Source organism: Physella acuta, unplaced genomic scaffold (assembly GCF_028476545.2).
Source record: "Physella acuta isolate Inbredline_101_S28 unplaced genomic scaffold, ASM2847654v3 ptg000622l, whole genome shotgun sequence".
NCBI classification, from domain to species: Eukaryota; Metazoa; Mollusca; class Gastropoda; family Physidae; genus Physella; species Physella acuta.
Window position 1 is genome coordinate 1249183 of NW_026732141.1, and position 18514 is coordinate 1267696.

Here is an 18514-nt window from a genome sequence, read left to right on the forward strand (position 1 = left end):
TATATATATATATATAACACTTTATCATTCGTGTATTCATTTGAGACGTCTTCCTTGTTCTCTAGAACAGTGGTTATTAAACGTAAACAATGTAGGCACTTTATTTCTTGGATATTAGTTGTTGGAGCGCTCGTTTGTCAACACGACCACCGATTCGAGCCAGCGTTGTTGTTGGAGCGCTAGTTTGTCTACACTACCACCGATATGAGCAAGCTTAGTTGTTGAGGCGCTATCTATTCTCTTTTTGTAAGGCTAAGAGCGGGAGGGGAGGTCTGAGAAAGGAACTTAAAAGGGACAACAAAGCACCAATTTGATTTTATCCATCAGTACCAAATTTGGGATGGTCTCAAAATGCCGTCTTAATATCTAGCGGTCTCTCGCGCAATTGATGTTTTTTCAAAAGAATTTTGCCGACAACAGCGTGTGTTTGTAGGAAAAAGAATATACAAGTGCGTGGGATGGTGTCTATAGAATAAAGATACTCCAACCACAGCTACGGTATTCTTTTTCAAAACAACCATCAGGTCAAAAATGCAAGAAAAATAATTTTAACTATAAATTTTTTTTTTATGGGCGGCTGTGGGCCCCCTAAACGGCTTGTTCCCCGCCCCCCCCCCCCCCTAGGCATTGCGGGGTCTGGCGGCACTGTAGTTCCTCCCCTGGGCTGTCCTCAACAGCTTCCAAAGTTTTCATGGCGATTGGGTAAATATGCAGTAATGCAAAATAGACAGAAAAATGTTTTTCACATGCACAACTGTATGTGGCCAGCTCACGCGTCGGATAACCTTCTGATTTAGGGGGGGGGGGGAATCCACAATTACGTCACATTTTTTAACGACTAACAAAAAGCCAGACCCTCACACACCCCCACCTCAATAACGTCATTTATAAATAGTAATTGACTATTAATTATATAATAATGTTCAATTAATTTTAAACGTTCTAATTAATTTCTAAATAATTATATAAAAAATAATCTTACCTTCCTTGTTTTGTGAATTAGATGTGCCTAATACTAATACTATGCAAATAAATCAATATATGTTGACTAGTGCTGTCTAATGTCAGACAAAATGTGCTAAAGTGGTGAATTGTACGGTTAGGAAGTAGTTCATAAACGATACATTGGTCTACTCGATACTTGCAAGGCTAAAAAAGAGGGATGGGATCGGGGTCGGCTCGGGAAAAATCTTGAAAGAGACAACAAAGCGCCTATGTACCACCGCCCATTAAAAAACTTACTCAGGGGAGATAATTCCAAGTATAGGCCTTAAAAGTTTACTATGATATTTCTTGTAAAAGTAAAAAACAAGTAAACGTATATAAAAACAAAGTTTCTAGTATTATATTCTTTTTTATTATTTGTAGGATTCAAGATAGTACAGAATACAAATTCAACCACTATCACAAACACATATTAACATTGAAAAATGTACAATGGATTTCGGCGGGTCCCTAACTTATGCCGCAAAGTAGAACCGCGCATCATGAAAGCCACTTCATATGTAGCGGCTTCTCGTGCTATGGTCTTTGTTGTTTTTTTTAAAAAGAATTTTGCCGGCGACAGCGTGTGTTTGATTGTGGGGAAATAGAACTCGGCCTTGACAGCCTTAAAAAATACAACTATAAATAAAAAGAAATTTGATCCCCATCCCCTGCCCCATCCGCCACAGTACACTTTGGAGGATCGGTCAAACAGTTACGTGTCCTCTATTTAGCTATCAAAGGGGGGCAACGAGTCAAATGTGTCATTCAAATTTGAAGCGTTGCCTATATTTTACACTGTATTTTGTGTAATGGATTTTATTTTTTTGCTGAAGAGCGTGGTATAGTGACTGTAAAATAAAGATAGTCGTACCGCAGCTACAGTGTTTTTCTTTTACAAACTAAATATCAAGGCAAAAATGCACGAAAATTAAATTCAAAATTAAAAAAAAATACTAATTATGGTCAGCAGTGGGCCCCTAAACGGCCTGCCCCCCCCCCCCCCCACCCGCCCCCCCCCCCCACCCGCATTGCGGGGTCTGGCGGCACTGTAGTTCCGCCCCTGTATAGATCTTTTGGTTATTTTTAGGCTTAAAAGCTAGATCATTGTATCCTAAAAAATTTTAACTTTAATGTATTTAGTGTTAATAACTAATGTTCCATTAATATGTGTACTAATTATAAAACGATTAATAATATAAAGACGAGTCTTACCTTCCTTGTTGTGTGAATTAGATTCGTCAACGAAATACTTCATAAGGTAAATGAACAACTACCGACTAGTGTCTTTAACAAAATGTGCAGAAGTGGTCAGTTTACAGTTCAGTAGTTCATAAACGGTTCGTTAATCTATGCATTACATCTTATTGTAAAAGTAAGGGTGTGGTGAGGGGTAGAGGTTAGGGGGATGGGGGGGGGGGAGGGTAGAGAGTTGGGGAGGTTCAAGGGAAGGGGACAAGAAAGCGTCGATGAACATCTACATCAATAGCGCCGACTTTTTCCGGTCGTCTAGAAGACCAGGATAGTCGCCGCAACATTTCCCCAGCTCGATTTTCAAAGCTTTTTTGTTCTCCTAATCGACGCCACTAAAAAAGAACGGTAGGTTGCGTCTTTGAAGTTGTCTATATGTCTGGCGGTCTCTCGAGCTATAGTCTGTGCATTTTTCTCAAAGACGTTTGCCGACTATCGTGTTTGTTTGTAACTGTAGAAGAAAGATAACTCGACATCCACCTAATTTTTTTTATTTAAATTTAAAAAAAAAAGTATAATTTAGCCAGGATTTTTGGGCCCCCAATCCGCCTGGGCCCCCCCGCATTGCGGGGTCTGGCGGCACTGTAGTTCCGCCCCTGGTGTCTGTGGGTGTATAACCTATATGTATGCGTGTGTGTGAGCAATGAATATGGAAAATGACGCCTTTCTCAGTCAGTGTTTCTTCCAGACTTTTTTCTCGGGGGGGGGGGGGGGGGCACTTGAAATTTTGTGGGGGGGGGGGGGGGGGGCGGTAGACTTTCTTCGGGGGGCAGAGCCCCCCCCCCCCCCCCCCCAAGAGATGCCTGGAAGAAATTGTTCTCAGTTCAATCTGCAGTATGTCCTACTAAAGTCAACGCCACTTGTATCAAGACTATACTCAAATCAATGCTGCATATGCCCTTGTCACAAAGCGCCGTGTGTCACTCTCCCCACCGTCTGCTGTAGGGAACCACTTACTCCCCACCAACCGGATGTCCCTCTTAGCGTCTCGACCGCTAGCTTCCGCTACGTGCGCGTTAAGAACATTCACACTAGAATTTCCCGCCTTTTTTTCTCCTAACCAAGTGCCTTGCTGACTCCAATTGTTTCAGTTCTAACCGCGAGGATGGCTGCATAACTTTTTAAATGGCATTGCTTCAGAGTTTTTTCAGGCATCTATTCCACTGTCTCGTCCTAAACACCCCCCCCCCCCCTGAACAAAATAGTAAAAATATATTTTATTTAGAAAATGTATTCTTGGCTAGTGTACTCCTCCGCCATCCCTCCCCGGAAATTTAAGTTTGCCTCTTTTAAAGTTTTAAGTGCCCATCTCCCCGGAGAAAAAAAAATGTCTGAAAGAAACATTTGCTTGGAAGAAATAAAAAATTAATTTTAGGTTAATATTTGGCGTTCTATAGAAAGAGTGATAAAAATGGCTGCTTATTTGAAATAAGGCAAGCTTAGTAATGAATGAGTCTTGCTAGACATTGTGCATGTAAGCAAGATGTAGTGTAGTGTGTGTGTGGGGTAAGTCCTTTAATTAATGTGTAGGTGTGGGGTAAGTTGAAGTAAGTCCTTTAATTAATGTGTAGGTGTGGGGTAAGTTGAAGTAGGTCCTTTAATTAATGTGTGGGTGTGGGGTAAGTTGAAGTAGGTCCTTTAATGAATGTGTAGGTGTGGGGTAAGTTGAAGTAGGTCCTTTAATTAATGTGTAGGTGTGGGGTAAGTTGAAGTAGGTCCTTTAATTAATGTGTAGGTGTGGGGTAAGTTGAAGTAAGTCCTTTAATTAATGTGTAGGTGTGGGGTAAGTTGAAGTAGGTCCTTTAATTAATGTGTGGGTGTGGGGTAAGTTGAAGTAGGTCCTTTAATGAATGTGTAGGTGTGGGGTAAGTTGAAGTAGGTCCTTTAATTAATGTGTAGGTGTGGGGTAAGTTGAAGTAGGTCCTTTAATTAATGTGTAGGTGTGGGGTAAGTTGAAGTAGGTCCTTTAATTAATGTGTAGGTGTGGGGTAAGTTGAAGTAGGTCCTTTAATTAATGTGTAGGTGTGGGGTAAGTTGAAGTAGGTCCTTTAATTAATGTGTAGGTGTGGGGTAAGTTGAAGTAGGTCCTTTAATTAATGTGTAGGTGTGGGGTAAGTTGAAGTAGGTCCTTTAATTAATGTGTAGGTGTGGGGTAAGTTGAAGTAGGTCCTTTAATTAATGTGTAGGTGTGGGGTAAGTTGAAGTAGGTCCTTTAATTAATGTGTAGGTGTGGGGTAAGTTGAAGTAGGTCCTTTAATTAATGTGTAGGTGTGGGGTAAGTTGAAGTAGGTCCTTTAATTAATGTGTGGGTGTGGGGTAAGTTGAAGTAGGTCCTTTAATTAATGTGTGGGTGTGGGGTAAGTTGAAGTAGGTCCTTTAATTAATGTGTGGGTGTGGGGTAAGTTGAAGTAGGTCCTTTAATTAATGTGTAGGTGTGGGGTAAGTTGAAGTAGGTCCTTTAATTAATGTGTGGGTGTGGGGTAAGTTGAAGTAGGTCCTTTAATTAATGTGTGGGTGTGGGGTAAGTTGAAATAGGTCCTTTAATTAATGTGTAGGTGTGGGGTAAGTTGAAGTAGGTCCTTTAATTAATGTGTGGGTGTGGGGTAAGTTGAAGTAGGTCCTTTAATTAATGTGTGGGTGTGGGGTAAGTTGAAGTAGGTCCTTTAATTTAGGTGTGGGGTAAGTTGAAGTAGGTCCTTTAATTAATGTGTAGGTGTGGGGTAAGTTGAAGTAGGTCCTTTAATTAATGTGTAGGTGTGGGGTAAGTTGAAGTAGGTCCTTTCATTAATGTGTGGGTTGGAAATGTAGCCAACAGTGCCTGCCTGACGGGGCCTGTTATAGGGTCTGGCACTGATTCTCTGTTTAAAAAGACCCATCCCCCAAACGAAATGGAATTTATATTGAAAATATATACTTTTAACAGTGTCCGCCCCTCCCCCAGGAAATTTAAGTCCGCCCCCACCCCCGAAAATTTCAAGTCCCCTTCCCCTGGAGAAAAAAGTCTGGAAGAAACACTGATGTCAATGTGCCAGTGCCCGTCACCAATTGTGTGTCAGACATGATGTCTGTCAATGTGCCAGTCACCAATTGTGTGTCAGACATGATGTCTGTCAATGTGCCTGTCACCAATTGTGTGTCAGACATGATGTCTGTCAATGTGCCTGTCATTGTGACGACCATCATTCGCTCAGTCGTTGTCACATCTTTGAAACATTGCTACACAGAAATTCTTCAGATCTTCATAAAGGTCTGTCTGTCATGAGACATTATGATTTCATAGACTGGAACAGTCGATTTGATTTGTCAAACATTCTTTATTTTTAAAATCTCAAAGTTTTATTTTTTCTATTATGTGATAACACAACGATAACAACATTTAAAACTAGTTGTAATACAAACAACCGGCTAGTTATAATTAGCCGTATATAGCCGAATAGTAGTCTTAAATCGCATTAGACCAAATCAGTTTAAAAAGCCCAAATTATTATGCTGTCTGACACATTTCGGTTGGAGGAAAAATCTTTTACATACGACGTGGTGAAACTGGTGTCTGGGGTGGGGCCGAGGGAGGGGGGAGGAAACTGCTCCGGACACTCTTGTGGGGGTGGCGACTCCACTGACCCCCACTGCAAGTCTCTCCAAGTCTTCAAGTGCTCAACTTATCCAGGCGACGGCGAAAAACGACTTAAGGTTTACATGTCTTGCCACAACTTGGGAAAACTTCGCATTCACAGCCATTATCGGATAATTTTAATATCGCATTTTACAGTCTTTCATGGATCGTGAGCTTTTGTTTTAACACAGTGTTTTAACACTTTTTATTTAACATAGGCCTATACAGTTTTGAAAACTAAAAAGTGAATATACGATTTGATTTTAAAATGGTATTGCTATTTCGAGACAGCTATAATCTCTGAATGAATTACAATTTATTTTTAAGGCCACTAATTAATTAAGAAAGTTTGTGGACAAAGTGCAGATGTTTTCTATTCAAATTTCAAAGTGAATGTTTAAAATTGAAACATTTTTTTTAATAAAACAATTTCAACCAAACGAATGTATTCAATTGACTGATAATAAGTTAATTGAATTAATTAATTACCTAATTTACTTGATTATTGAGTTCGTTGGCGTCTTTTCTTACGGCGCACGTGTAAGATGATGCGCGTACAAGCAAGATGTGTAGTATGGGCTATCATCTCCAGCTTTTTCCTGGTGTGTTGGACGACAGCTGACACAGACGCCAGCACCACAGTAGCCGTTAACGACGGTGACGCTGATGGGGTATCGGACCCAGACTCCACAGACCCCACTACACCTGTGGCAGACGCTGCCGGAGTCTCTGGCACACCGTTCACCGACTCCCCGGGGGTAACTTCCGTGGCAGGTACAGCTAGTGTCTCTAGTGTACCACCTGTAGACAGCTCACCGTCTTCTGAGGAAACAACAAGCACTAGGATGACCACTGATCTGTTGTTCACGGACTTTGGGGGTGGGGAGAACATTACTGGAGCGTACACATCGCAGGAGGAACTGGTCACAACCGACATCAGCGATTTCCCTCCAGACAGCACAGCAGCTGTTCCAGGCAGCACAACAGCTGTTCCAGGCAGCACAACAGCAATCTCAGGCAGCACAACAGCAATCTCAGGCAGCACAACAACAATCTCAGGCAGCACAACAGCAATCTCAGACAGCACGCCTGACCTAACGAGCACAGTCAGAGTTCACTCCGCCCCGATTACAACCACGCCCGCACGAACCACGACCACGACCGCAGTAACCACAACCACACCAACCACCACGTTAAGATTTGGCTTCTGCTCGACCCAAGAGTTCGTCGAATATAAATCGGCGTGTAAACCATGTTCAGATTTTGGCCAAAACCCATGTGGCCAAGGTAAGATTCCATCATGTGTGGTTGTCATGTGGCCAAGTTAAGGCTCCATTCTGTTTGGTTGTCATGTGGCCAAGTTAAGGCTCCATTCTGTGTGGTTGTCAAGTGGCCAAGTTAAGGCTCCATTCTGTGTGGTTGTCAAGTGGCCAAGTTAAGGCTCCATTCTGTGTGGTTGTCAAGTGGCCAAGTTAAGGCTCCATTCTGTGTGGTTGTCATGTGGCCAAGTTAAGGCTCCATTCTGTCTGGTTGTCATGTGGCCAAGTTAAGGCTCCATTCTGTGTGGTTGTCAAGTGGCCAAGTTAAGGCTCCATTCTGTGTGGTTGTCATGTGGCCAAGGTAAGGCTCCATTCTGTGTGGTTGTCAAGTGGCCAAGTTAAGGCTGCATTCTGAGTGGTTGTCATGGGGCCAAGTTAAGGCTCCATTCTGAGTGGTTGTCAAGTGGCAAAGTTAAGGCTCCATTCTGTGTGGTTGTCATGTGGCCAAGTTAAGGCTCTATTCTGTGTGGTTGTCATGTGGCCAAGTTAAGGCTCCATTCTGTGTGGTTGTCATGTGGCCAAGTTAAGGCTCCATTCTGTGTGGTTGTCGTGTGGCCAAGTTAAGGCTCCATTCTGTGTGGTTGTCATGTGGCCAAGTTAAGGCTCCATTCTGTGTGGTTGTCATGTGGCCAAGTTAAGGCTCCATTCTGTGTGGTTGTCATGTGGCCAAGGTAAGGCTCCATTCTGTGTGGTTGTCATGTGGCCAAGGTAAGGCTCCATTCTGTGTGGTTGTCATGTGGCCAAGTTAAGGCTCCATTCTGTGTGGTTGTCATGTGGCCAAGTTAAGGCTCCGTTCTGCGTGGTTGTCATGTGGCCAAGTTAAGGCTCCATCACGTGTGGATTATGCATAGAGAAAGGATTAAGATCTAATGATCGAGTTAGTGTAACGATGCGTCAACAAGCAGCTACAGAATTCCCAGTTTTCTTGAAAGATTATGCAATAATTAACCTTGATGAACGATTGTGCAAAAAGTTAACCTGTGGTGCTACTGTCCAGTGTTTTTACAAAATATTGTGCAGTAATTTAACGTTGTCTTACAGATCTATTGGTGAATACTACGACTTGCTCAGGGGATTTGATCAACACCATGTACTGCTTGCACACATGCATGTACAGCCGCAGCAACATACATTGCTGTCAGGGATTCTGGGGAGACGACTGCCAAGGTCAGAATTTAGCTAGTCAGAGTTTAACTTGGCCTAATCTTGAGAAACGTTGCCTTGTTGTCTAGAAACGAAACAATAACAAAAATATATGCATTACAAAATTGTGTTGTAACATTTCATAGTTCACCCAAAATTTAGATCAAAAGTTTTTGTATAATCACTTTAAAGTGCTATTATCAGATCTTAATACAAATAAAATTATGTTCTTAACATTACATTTTTTAAAAATAAAGAGATAGGCCTGGTGTAAATTAAAATTCAAGGGAAATTACTCTCACATGAAAAGTTTTGAGGCGCAGACTTTTTTGGTCCGCAATAAGATAGTTAGACTCGATGCATAGACATCAAAGAAGATTAGGCTATTTTATAAATATTTTTGGTAAAAATATAATACTTAAGACATAAATGATAAACTGTACATTATATAAACATCACGATGATCATCGCAGTATTTCTCATTAATACTCATTATTCATTCATAAATTCATTATGATGATTATTATAGTCAGTGATTATTATAGTTAGTGTATCTATATACTATAGTCACATAGTGTATACTTATAGTCACTGTATAGTCACATAGTGTATACTAGTATAGTAAAGTTTAGTTGAGTAGTTATACAGACATGTGAATGTTTTCTGCTATGTTGTCCTCTCTCGTTTCTAGAATGTCCTGGCGGGATAGGGAACGTCTGTAACGGCCGAGGTGTGTGTTCGCCCCTTGGGGAGTGTGAGTGCCAGGTAAATTAGTTGACTTATGTACAACTGTTTAGTCAGGGCTTTTTACTTGTTAACTTAGTAAGGTAATAATTATATAATAATAGTACTGTGAGTTTATTTTCTGAATTAATAAAAGCAACAATCAGTACAATGAAGTATTTTGTTTTTTTTGTATTTTACCACAGGCAGATTTTAAAGGTACTGCCTGTGAGCAATGTGCAGATGACAACAGATATGGGCCTAACTGTCAACAAAGTAGGTCACTCTCATCTATACAATCAGTTTCTTACTGCTCACAATTACATATTTCTTCATCACTTGTTCACTTCATCAGTGTCCTATTGACAACAGATAGCTATTGCATTGCAGCTACTATTCGCCAAGCCATTTACTTCCATTTCTGATTAGCAAAAATGCATTGATAATTAGTCTATTTAGACTAATTATGCATCTGTATCTTTACTATAACGTAATGTTTGCAGAGTAAATACATGATGATTACATCTGTATCTTTTCTAAAACATAATGTTTACAGACTGTACCTGTATTAATGGACAATGTAACAATGGTGTAGATGGAAATGGGTTTTGCACCTGTAACTCTGGATATACAGGTGTAAACTGTGATAAAGGTGAGTGTTAAAATTTATCTTACCTCACAAAATATTATCAACCAGAATTTAAAATTTTATTTATCTACTAAAATCCTGATTTTAAATTCAAGTAATTGACTTAATTATCAGATCACACTATTGTGTTAATGAAAATAAAATACCATTTTGCTAATCATGAGAATTTGTAATTGTGACAGTGACAACAAAATGTCATTTTTCTAGTCATAAAAATGTGTTTTTGTGACAGTGACAATAAAATGTCATTTTGCTAGTCATAAAAATGTGTAATTGTGGCAGTGACAATAAAATGTCATAAAAATGTGTTTTTGTGACAGTGATAAGAAAATGTCATTTTGCTAGTCATAAAAATGTCTAATTGTGACAGTAATAAGAAAATGTGAAGACTTGAAGTGCTACACTGAGAACATAACCAACTGGAGATGTGTTGATGTCAATGGTTCCGCTGCCTGTAACTGCAGTGGTGGTTATCGTTTTGATGATGAAACCACTGATTGTGTTGGTAAGAAATCTCAACAACAAATTTTTTTACTTAAAACTTCAACAAAGTTTTTATCTTAAAACTTAAAAACAGTTAATGAAAATACTTTACTGAAACTATTATTTTCTGACAAGAAAGCAAACTTATTTTTCCTCCTTGATTTCAGCCATAGACCCATGTCAGGAGCCAGCGCCACCTTGTGGAACATTTAGTCGGTGTTTGTACGTTGGACCAGGGAAGCACACGTGTGAGTGCGTAGAGAACTACAGAGGAGATGGCACAATCTGTCTGGCCATTGACCCCTGTCAGACAGATCACGGAGGGTGTGAGAACAACACATCTTGCTTGCATACAGGGCCAAATAAGGTGTGTTAGCAAAACTGGCCAAAACAATTTTATTGGGCCAAATAAGGTGTGTTGTCAAAACTGGCCAAAACAATTTTATTGGGCCAAATAAGGTGTGTTGTCAAAACTGGCCAAAACAATTTTATTGGGCAAAATATCCGAACATTACCAATTTATATAAAGGTTAAAAAATATTCAAATAGCATCAAATAGGGCTAGCATCAAATTCTGTTAAATCGGATATTCAAATAGTAAATTAAACCAAATATTTAAACAACAAATATCCTGTAAAGCCAAACTAAGCACAAATAAAATAAACCTTTTTTTTTAGCTTCCAAAAGTATCACATTTGTTATAACTTTGTGCAACGATATCCAAATATTTTATTATTGAATCTTACACCACCCCTCCCTATCCTTCTAGATCTAGTTAATTAATTTTCATTCACTAGCAACAGCATTACAAAACATCAAGGTACATGATTATGAGATGGATGTCCAATTAGTTGTAATGTATTTTTTGTATTATAAAAAAAAATACTATACAGTATAGTACTTTTGATGTTATGAAATTTTTGTTGTTAAATATTTGTATGTAATGTATTTTTTGTTGCCTTTGCGCAGCACAAGTGTGTGTGCAAGTTTGGCTATGAAAACTACAGACCCCAAGTTGGATGTTCGTTGAAGGACTATTGTGATTTTACATCATGTCATAAGTTTGCAACTTGTGAGACTGTAGAACCATTTAAGATAAGGTACTGACAATAGTTGCTAAAAATTTTAAAGATAAATGTGTTTAATATAGACTCACCACATATGCATGACCCAATGTAAACATGTTAGAGAGGCTGAGCATAGTGCTGACCATTGATAAGCAGAGGTAATAGAATCATTAGATCTAAAAGGGCACTTTACTGATATATATTTATATATGTTAGCGGGCTAATCTGGGCAATGTGTGCATTGTTTTCAGGTGCACATGCAAGGAAGGGTATGCAGGAAATGGTGATGACTGTTATGGAAACATTTATGAGGTAATGAGCACAGTGCTGATTTTATTTTTATTCTTTGAAACATTTAGAAACATCCAGAACAAACGCTGTGACTATACTGTACATTGAGATTTTCTATATCTTAATTGTGTAGAGAATTAGGGATATAAATTCCGTGACAAGGTACAGAATGAAGAATGATTTGGACTTTGTACTTCGCTGGATCAGCAGAACCTACCTGCAAGCCCTCCAGTCAAAAGGTCCCTTCACCATCTTTGTCCCAATGGACAAGAACTTCAGGTTGTTTTGTGATTTGGTTTGATCTATGCCTGCTTGTGATTCAGTTTGATCTATGCTTGTTTGTGATTTTGTTTGATCTATGCCTGCTTGTGATTCGGTTTGTTCCATGTCTTTTTGTGATTCATGTTAATTTCATATCTTTTTGTCACTGTTTGTTCCATGTTTTTGATTCATGTTAGTTCCATGTAATTTTGTGACTTATCTGTTCCATGTGTTTTTGTGGTTCATCTTTGTTGATGCCTGTTTGTATTTTTTTTTCCATTTCCATTTTGTGCTTATGTCTATTTAAGACAACTGGAGGCACTAATTTTTTTCTATAAATTCTCCAATCACAAAATGGGTATGATAAAGATTTTAATTAGTTATCAGAGTTTGCTAAAATAAACTATTGGAGGAAAGTTTGATGAAAATTTAGAAAAACACTTTGCTAGCTTGAAGGTACCTTACTGTAGGCCAAGTTTGATGATCATCTACAGTGGGTATAGCGTAGGTCTTTGTAACAATGACATGATCAATAATATAGGCAAGGAGTTGTTGAGGGGAATGGGAGATAAAACCCTCCAGATGAAGCTCCATCATTTCAACTAACGAATATAAAACTATTTGGTGTTATCAGAGCAGTTTTAAACAGAAATGAAAAGAACATGTAAACAGGTTTTGACAAGTTAATAAATGATTAACAGGGCTGTTGGAGGTTTTGACAAGTTAGTAAGTGATCCTCACCGCTCACGACAAGTTCTCAGACAACATATTCTCATTGGCAAGTTCACCATAGAGGAACTGATAAAAAAGGGAAACTTCTACACACTACAGGGCAACCAGGCAGAGTTCAGAGTGCGAGAGGTCAGATTTGTTTCATTTACACACACGCTTTCTTGATCATTCTTTTTATTTTGTTTGTAGGGACTATATTGTATACATTACTAGTTTATTTTTGGAGCAATCATTGAAAAACTAAGAGTATCTAAATGTGATTTGATCTTTTAAAACAGAATATTGGTCGCTTTAAACTACAAGGGTCATCTGCTAGAGCGATCAAGATATTGAAGAAAAACATCCCCGCTTCAAATGGGATGATCCATGTTGTCAACAACCTGCTGACCATGCAGCCCACGGTCTCAGGGGATCCTCAGGTAATGGCCTTCAGCTGGTCAGTCTAGCCCACTGTCTCAGGGAATCTTAAAATAATGGCCTTAAGCTGGTCAGATCATTTGGTCTATAATTTTTCTCAGATTTATTTCATTCAAAATTTAAATATTCATTGTTTGTGATAACTGTTTATTTCTAACCAGAAATCTGCACTTGATGTCATCAAGAAAGAGAATGTGTACAACACATTTGAGATGATGGTGGAGGTAGGTGCTGGTTCATTAATGTGGTTACATAGAGGCTACAGAAGTGATTGGAGAAAAGAGAAAGTTATTTTTATCTTGGTTTGTGTTTGAAGTCATTTAAAATAAACAATTCCAGTACTGCCCTAATAAGTCCATGTTGTTTCCTGAGTATTCCCAATGCAATAATCAACTTTGTGATGCAACATTCAGCATCATGATTTGTCTGAAGTTTGTGGAGTAACCTTCAATGACATGATTTTTTTAAATTTTTTAGGCAGCTGGACTTGTCCAAGAGTTCAACAAAACCAACGTCACCATTTTTGCACCAACAAATGAAGCCTGGAACACTTTGTCAAATGTTACTCTCAACTATTTATTGCAGGATACAGTGAGTCATTTTTAAAAATATTTTAGATATTTGTTCAGCAAATTTTTAATTGCACTTATTATTGACTTTTATATTATGCAATAAGCTAAAATCATCCAGTTTCTAGTTTTGTGGAAATAATTAGTTGATACTAGTACGATTTTATTAAGCATGAACAGATTCTGAACAATTAACAAAATAGTTAGTGCTAATGCTAGTTGTTTCATGGACATCATCTAGGAAAGTTTTATTTAAACTTATTCAAGAACTTATAGCCAGGTCAAAAGGTCAACCTTTAACCTTTATAACCTCAGGTGGAAGGAAAAGCTAAACTTGGTGAAGTTTTGAGGAATCACATTTTCCCTGGCGTCATTAATGTGACAGATCTGATAGAAAGACGAATGATCACCTCAAGACAGGGTGTCAACGTTCTTGTCCGTGTCAACTCTTATGTAAGTAGGGTGTCAACGTTCTTGTCCGTGTCAACTCTAATGTAAGTAGGGTGTCAATGTTGTCATCCATGTCAACTCTAATGTAAGTAGGGTGTAAATGTTCTTGTCCGTGTCAACTCCAATGTAAGTAGGGTGTCAATGTTGTCATCCATGTCAACTCTAATGTAAGTAGGGTGTCAATGTTGTCATCCATGTCAACTCTAATGTAAGTAGGGTGTAAATGTTCTTGTCCGTGTCAACTCCAATGTAAGTAGGGTGTCAATGTTGTCATCCATGTCAACTCTAATGTAAGTAGGGTGTCAATGTTGTCATCCATGTCAACTCTAATGTAAGTAGGGTGTCAATGTTCTTGTCCGTGTCAACTCCAATGTAAGTAGGGTGTCAATGTTGTCATCCATGTCAACTCCAATGTAAGTAGGGTGTCAATGTTGTCATCCATGTCAACTCTAATGTAAGTAGGGTGTCAATGATCTTGTCAACTCTCATGTAAGTAGGGTGTCAATGTTGTCATCCATGTCAACTCTAATGTAAGTAGGGTGTCAATGTTCTTGTCCGTGTCAACTCCAATGTAAGTAGGGTGTCAATGTTGTCATCCATGTCAACTCTAATGTAAGTAGGGTGTCAATGTTGTCATCCGTGTCAACTCTTATGTAAGTAGGGTGTCAATGTTGTCATCCGTGTCAACTCTAATGTAAGTAGGGTGTAAATGTTGTCATCCATGTCAACTCTTATGTAAGTAGGGTGTCAATGTTGTCATCCGTGTCAACTCTAATGTAAGTAGGGTGTCAATGTTCTTGTCCGTGTCAACTCCAATGTAAGTAGGGTGTCAATGTTGTCATCCATGTCAACTCTAATGTAAGTAGGGTGTCAATGTTGTCATCCGTGTCAACTCTAATGTAAGTAGGGTGTAAATGTTGTCATCCATGTCAACTCTAATGTAAGTAGGGTGTCAATGTTCTTGTCCGTGTCAACTCCAATGTAAGTAGGGTGTCAATGTTGTCATCCATGTCAACTCTAATGTAAGTAGGGTGTCAATGTTGTCATCTGTGTCAACTCTAATGTAAGTAGGGTGTAAATGTTGTCATCCATGTCAACTCTAATGTAAGTAGGGTGTCAATGTTCTTGTCCGTGTCAACTCCAATGTAAGTAGGGTGTCAATGTTGTCATCCGTGTCAACCCTTATGTAAGTAGGGTGTCAATGTTGTCATCCATGTCAACTCTAATGTAAGTAGGGTGTCAATGTTCTTGTCCGTGTCAACTCCAATGTAAGTAGGGTGTCAATGTTGTCATCCATGACAACTCTAATGTAAGTAGGGTGTCAATGTTGTCATCCGTGTCAACTCTAATGTAAGTAGGGTGTCAATGTTGTCATCCATGTCAACTCTAATGTAAGTAGGGTGTAAATGTTGTCATCCATGTCAACTCTAATGTAAGTAGGGTGTCAATGTTGTCATCCATGTCAACTCTAATGTAAGTAGGGTGTCAATGTTGTCATCCGTGTCAACTCTTATGTAAGTAGGGTGTCAATGTTGTCATCCGTGTCAACTCCAATGTAAGTAGGGTGTAAATGTTGTCATCCATGTCAACTCCAATGTAAGTAGGGTGTCAATGTTGTCATCCATGTCAACTCTAATGTAAGTAGGGTGTAAATGTTGTCATCCATGTCAACTCTAATGTAAGTAGGGTGTAAATGTTGTCATCCATGTCAACTCTAATGTAAGTAGGGTGTCAATGTTCTTGTCAACTCCAATGTAAGTAGGGTGTCAATGTTGTCATCCATGTCAACTCTAATGTAAGTAGGGTGTCAATGTTGTCATCTGTGTCAACTCTAATGTAAGTAGGGTGTAAATGTTGTCATCCATGTCAACTCTAATGTAAGTAGGGTGTCAATGTTCTTGTCCGTGTCAACTCCAATGTAAGTAGGGTGTCAATGTTGTCATCCGTGTCAACCCTTATGTAAGTAGGGTGTCAATGTTGTCATCCATGTCAACTCTAATGTAAGTAGGGTGTCAATGTTCTTGTCCGTGTCAACTCCAATGTAAGTAGGGTGTCAATGTTGTCATCCATGACAACTCTAATGTAAGTAGGGTGTCAATGTTGTCATCCGTGTCAACTCTAATGTAAGTAGGGTGTCAATGTTGTCATCCATGTCAACTCTAATGTAAGTAGGGTGTAAATGTTGTCATCCATGTCAACTCTAATGTAAGTAGGGTGTCAATGTTGTCATCCATGTCAACTCTAATGTAAGTAGGGTGTCAATGTTGTCATCCGTGTCAACTCTTATGTAAGTAGGGTGTCAATGTTGTCATCCGTGTCAACTCCAATGTAAGTAGGGTGTAAATGTTGTCATCCATGTCAACTCCAATGTAAGTAGGGTGTCAATGTTGTCATCCATGTCAACTCTAATGTAAGTAGGGTGTAAATGTTGTCATCCATGTCAACTCTAATGTAAGTAGGGTGTAAATGTTGTCATCCATGTCAACTCTAATGTAAGTAGGGTGTCAATGTTCTTGTCAACTCCAATGTAAGTAGGGTGTCAATGTTGTCATCCATGTCAACTCTAATGTAAGTAGGGTGTCAATGTTGTCATCCATGTCAACTCTAATGTAAGTAGGGTGTCAATGTTGTCATCCATGTCAACTCTAATGTAAGTAGGGTGTCAATGTTGTCATCCATGTCAACTCTAATGTAAGTAGGGTGTCAATGTTCTTGTCCGTGTCAACTCCAATGTAAGTAGGGTGTCAATGTTGTCATCCATGTCAACTCTAATGTAAGTAGGGTGTCAATGTTGTCATCCATGTCAACTCTAATGTAAGTAGGGTGTAAATGTTGTCATCCATGTCAACTCCAATGTAAGTAGGGTGTCAATGTTGTCATCCATGTCAACTCTAATGTAAGTAGGGTGTAAATGTTCTTGTCCGTGTCAACTCCAATGTAAGTAGGGTGTCAATGTTGTCATCCATGTCAACTCCAATGTAAGTAGGGTGTCAATGTTGTCATCCATGTCAACTCTAATGTAAGTAGGGTGTAAATGTTCTTGTCCGTGTCAACTCCAATGTAAGTAGGGTGTCAATGTTGTCATCCATGTCAACTCTAATGTAAGTAGGGTGTCAATGTTGTCATCCATGTCAACTCTAATGTAAGTAGGGTGTAAATGTTCTTGTCCGTGTCAACTCCAATGTAAGTAGGGTGTAAATGTTGTCATCCATGTCAACTCTAATGTAAGTAGGGTGTCAATGTTGTCATCCATGTCAACTCTAATGTAAGTAGGGTGTCAATGTTGTCATCCATGTCAACTCTAATGTAAGTAGGGTGTCAATGTTGTCATCCATGTCAACTCTAATGTAAGTAGGGTGTCAATGTTGTCATCCATGTCAACTCTAATGTAAGTAGGGTGTCAATGTTGTCATCCATGTCAACTCTAATGTAAGTAGGGTGTAAATGTTGTCATCCATGTCAACTCCAATGTAAGTAGGGTGTCAATGTTGTCATCCATGTCAACTCCAATGTAAGTAGGGTGTCAATGTTGTCATCCATGTCAACTCTAATGTAAGTAGGGTGTGAATGACGTAACCCGTGCTGTTTCCAGGGCCAGATCCAGCTGGACAACAAGGTGACCATACAGCAGGTCAATGTGCCATGTCGCAGTGACAATTACTACTATCACATTGACAGTTTACTTGTGCCATCCTACTTGGGAAACCTGTCACCCAATTATTGCAACGTTCAGATGTCAAAGAAGGCAAAAGTAAGTTGCTCTTACAACACTCTAGCGATGAAATAAAATTTGGTACAATCAACGTTTAAACAATTCTAAACATATTTTAACTGTTGATGTTTTTAAAAAAATAATAGAATTTGATAAAAAATTAAAACAAAAGGACCAATATGCCACTTGATAAAAATCAGTGAGTTTTTGTTACAAAAATCATTTTTTTTTATATAACAGTCTTCTCTTGTCAATGATTGCAGTATGTATTGTCTTGTTAAAAATTATAAAACAGGGGATGTAACTTTTGTTATTCTTCTTAGGGTCCATGTGAGCCTTGTCCTTTTGCAAGTTGTTCTCAACCCACGGACACACCCACTGTAAGTTGAAAACCTGTTAGATTCATAACATAATAGATTAATTAAATTCATAACATTAATTAATTAGATAGACAAATAATATATTATTTTGTTGTCCAAAAAGAAATTTTGCTGTGGTATCTGTAGTGGTGTTTTAGTGAAGTCTTTACTAGCGTGGGTAGTAGTGTTTGTAGTGGTGTTTGTAGTGGTGTTTTAGTGAAGTTTTTACTAGCGTGGGTAGTGGTTTGTAGTGGTGTTTGTAGTGGTGTTTATAGTTGTGTCTATAGTGTTGTAGTAGTGTGCTATAAACAGTTATGTGTATATGTAAATGCATGCTGGCCGATATTCATACAAAACTTGTAAAAAGTCTGTAAGAAACTTCACCTCTTTTGTTGTTTAACTGTACAGGACGACCTCGAGCCATGTTATTTCCGGTTCTTCCAACGTTGTACAAGGATCTGTATCAGACAAGTTGAGGTATGTTTTCATAA

At 38.9% G+C, this 18514-nt stretch overlaps 1 protein-coding gene across 3 annotated transcripts in view; it reads left to right on the top strand.

The window, feature by feature from the left end:
• The first annotated feature begins 5953 nt into the window (after window positions 1-5953).
• The window catches only part of LOC131948088 (stabilin-2), a 33804-nt gene continuing 21243 nt past the window's right edge, over window positions 5954-18514 (top strand). For all 3 annotated transcript variants that reach the window (XR_009387970.1, XR_009387971.1, XM_059309595.1), the window contains exons 1-18: window positions 5954-7135; window positions 8209-8334; window positions 9002-9075; window positions 9240-9309; window positions 9590-9685; window positions 10053-10187; window positions 10333-10532; window positions 11135-11265; window positions 11484-11544; window positions 11657-11802; window positions 12486-12645; window positions 12795-12935; window positions 13095-13157; window positions 13411-13524; window positions 13818-13955; window positions 17545-17703; window positions 17988-18044; window positions 18432-18500. Coding sequence is in view for 1 of the 3 variants with exons in the window: in XM_059309595.1 (XP_059165578.1) it covers window positions 6394-7135; window positions 8209-8334; window positions 9002-9075; window positions 9240-9309; window positions 9590-9685; window positions 10053-10187; window positions 10333-10532; window positions 11135-11265; window positions 11484-11544; window positions 11657-11802; window positions 12486-12645; window positions 12795-12935; window positions 13095-13157; window positions 13411-13524; window positions 13818-13955; window positions 17545-17703; window positions 17988-18044; window positions 18432-18500 (2682 nt within the window). In the remaining 2 variants the exon portion in view is untranslated. The remainder of the gene's footprint in view (window positions 7136-8208; window positions 8335-9001; window positions 9076-9239; window positions 9310-9589; window positions 9686-10052; window positions 10188-10332; window positions 10533-11134; window positions 11266-11483; window positions 11545-11656; window positions 11803-12485; window positions 12646-12794; window positions 12936-13094; window positions 13158-13410; window positions 13525-13817; window positions 13956-17544; window positions 17704-17987; window positions 18045-18431; window positions 18501-18514) is intronic.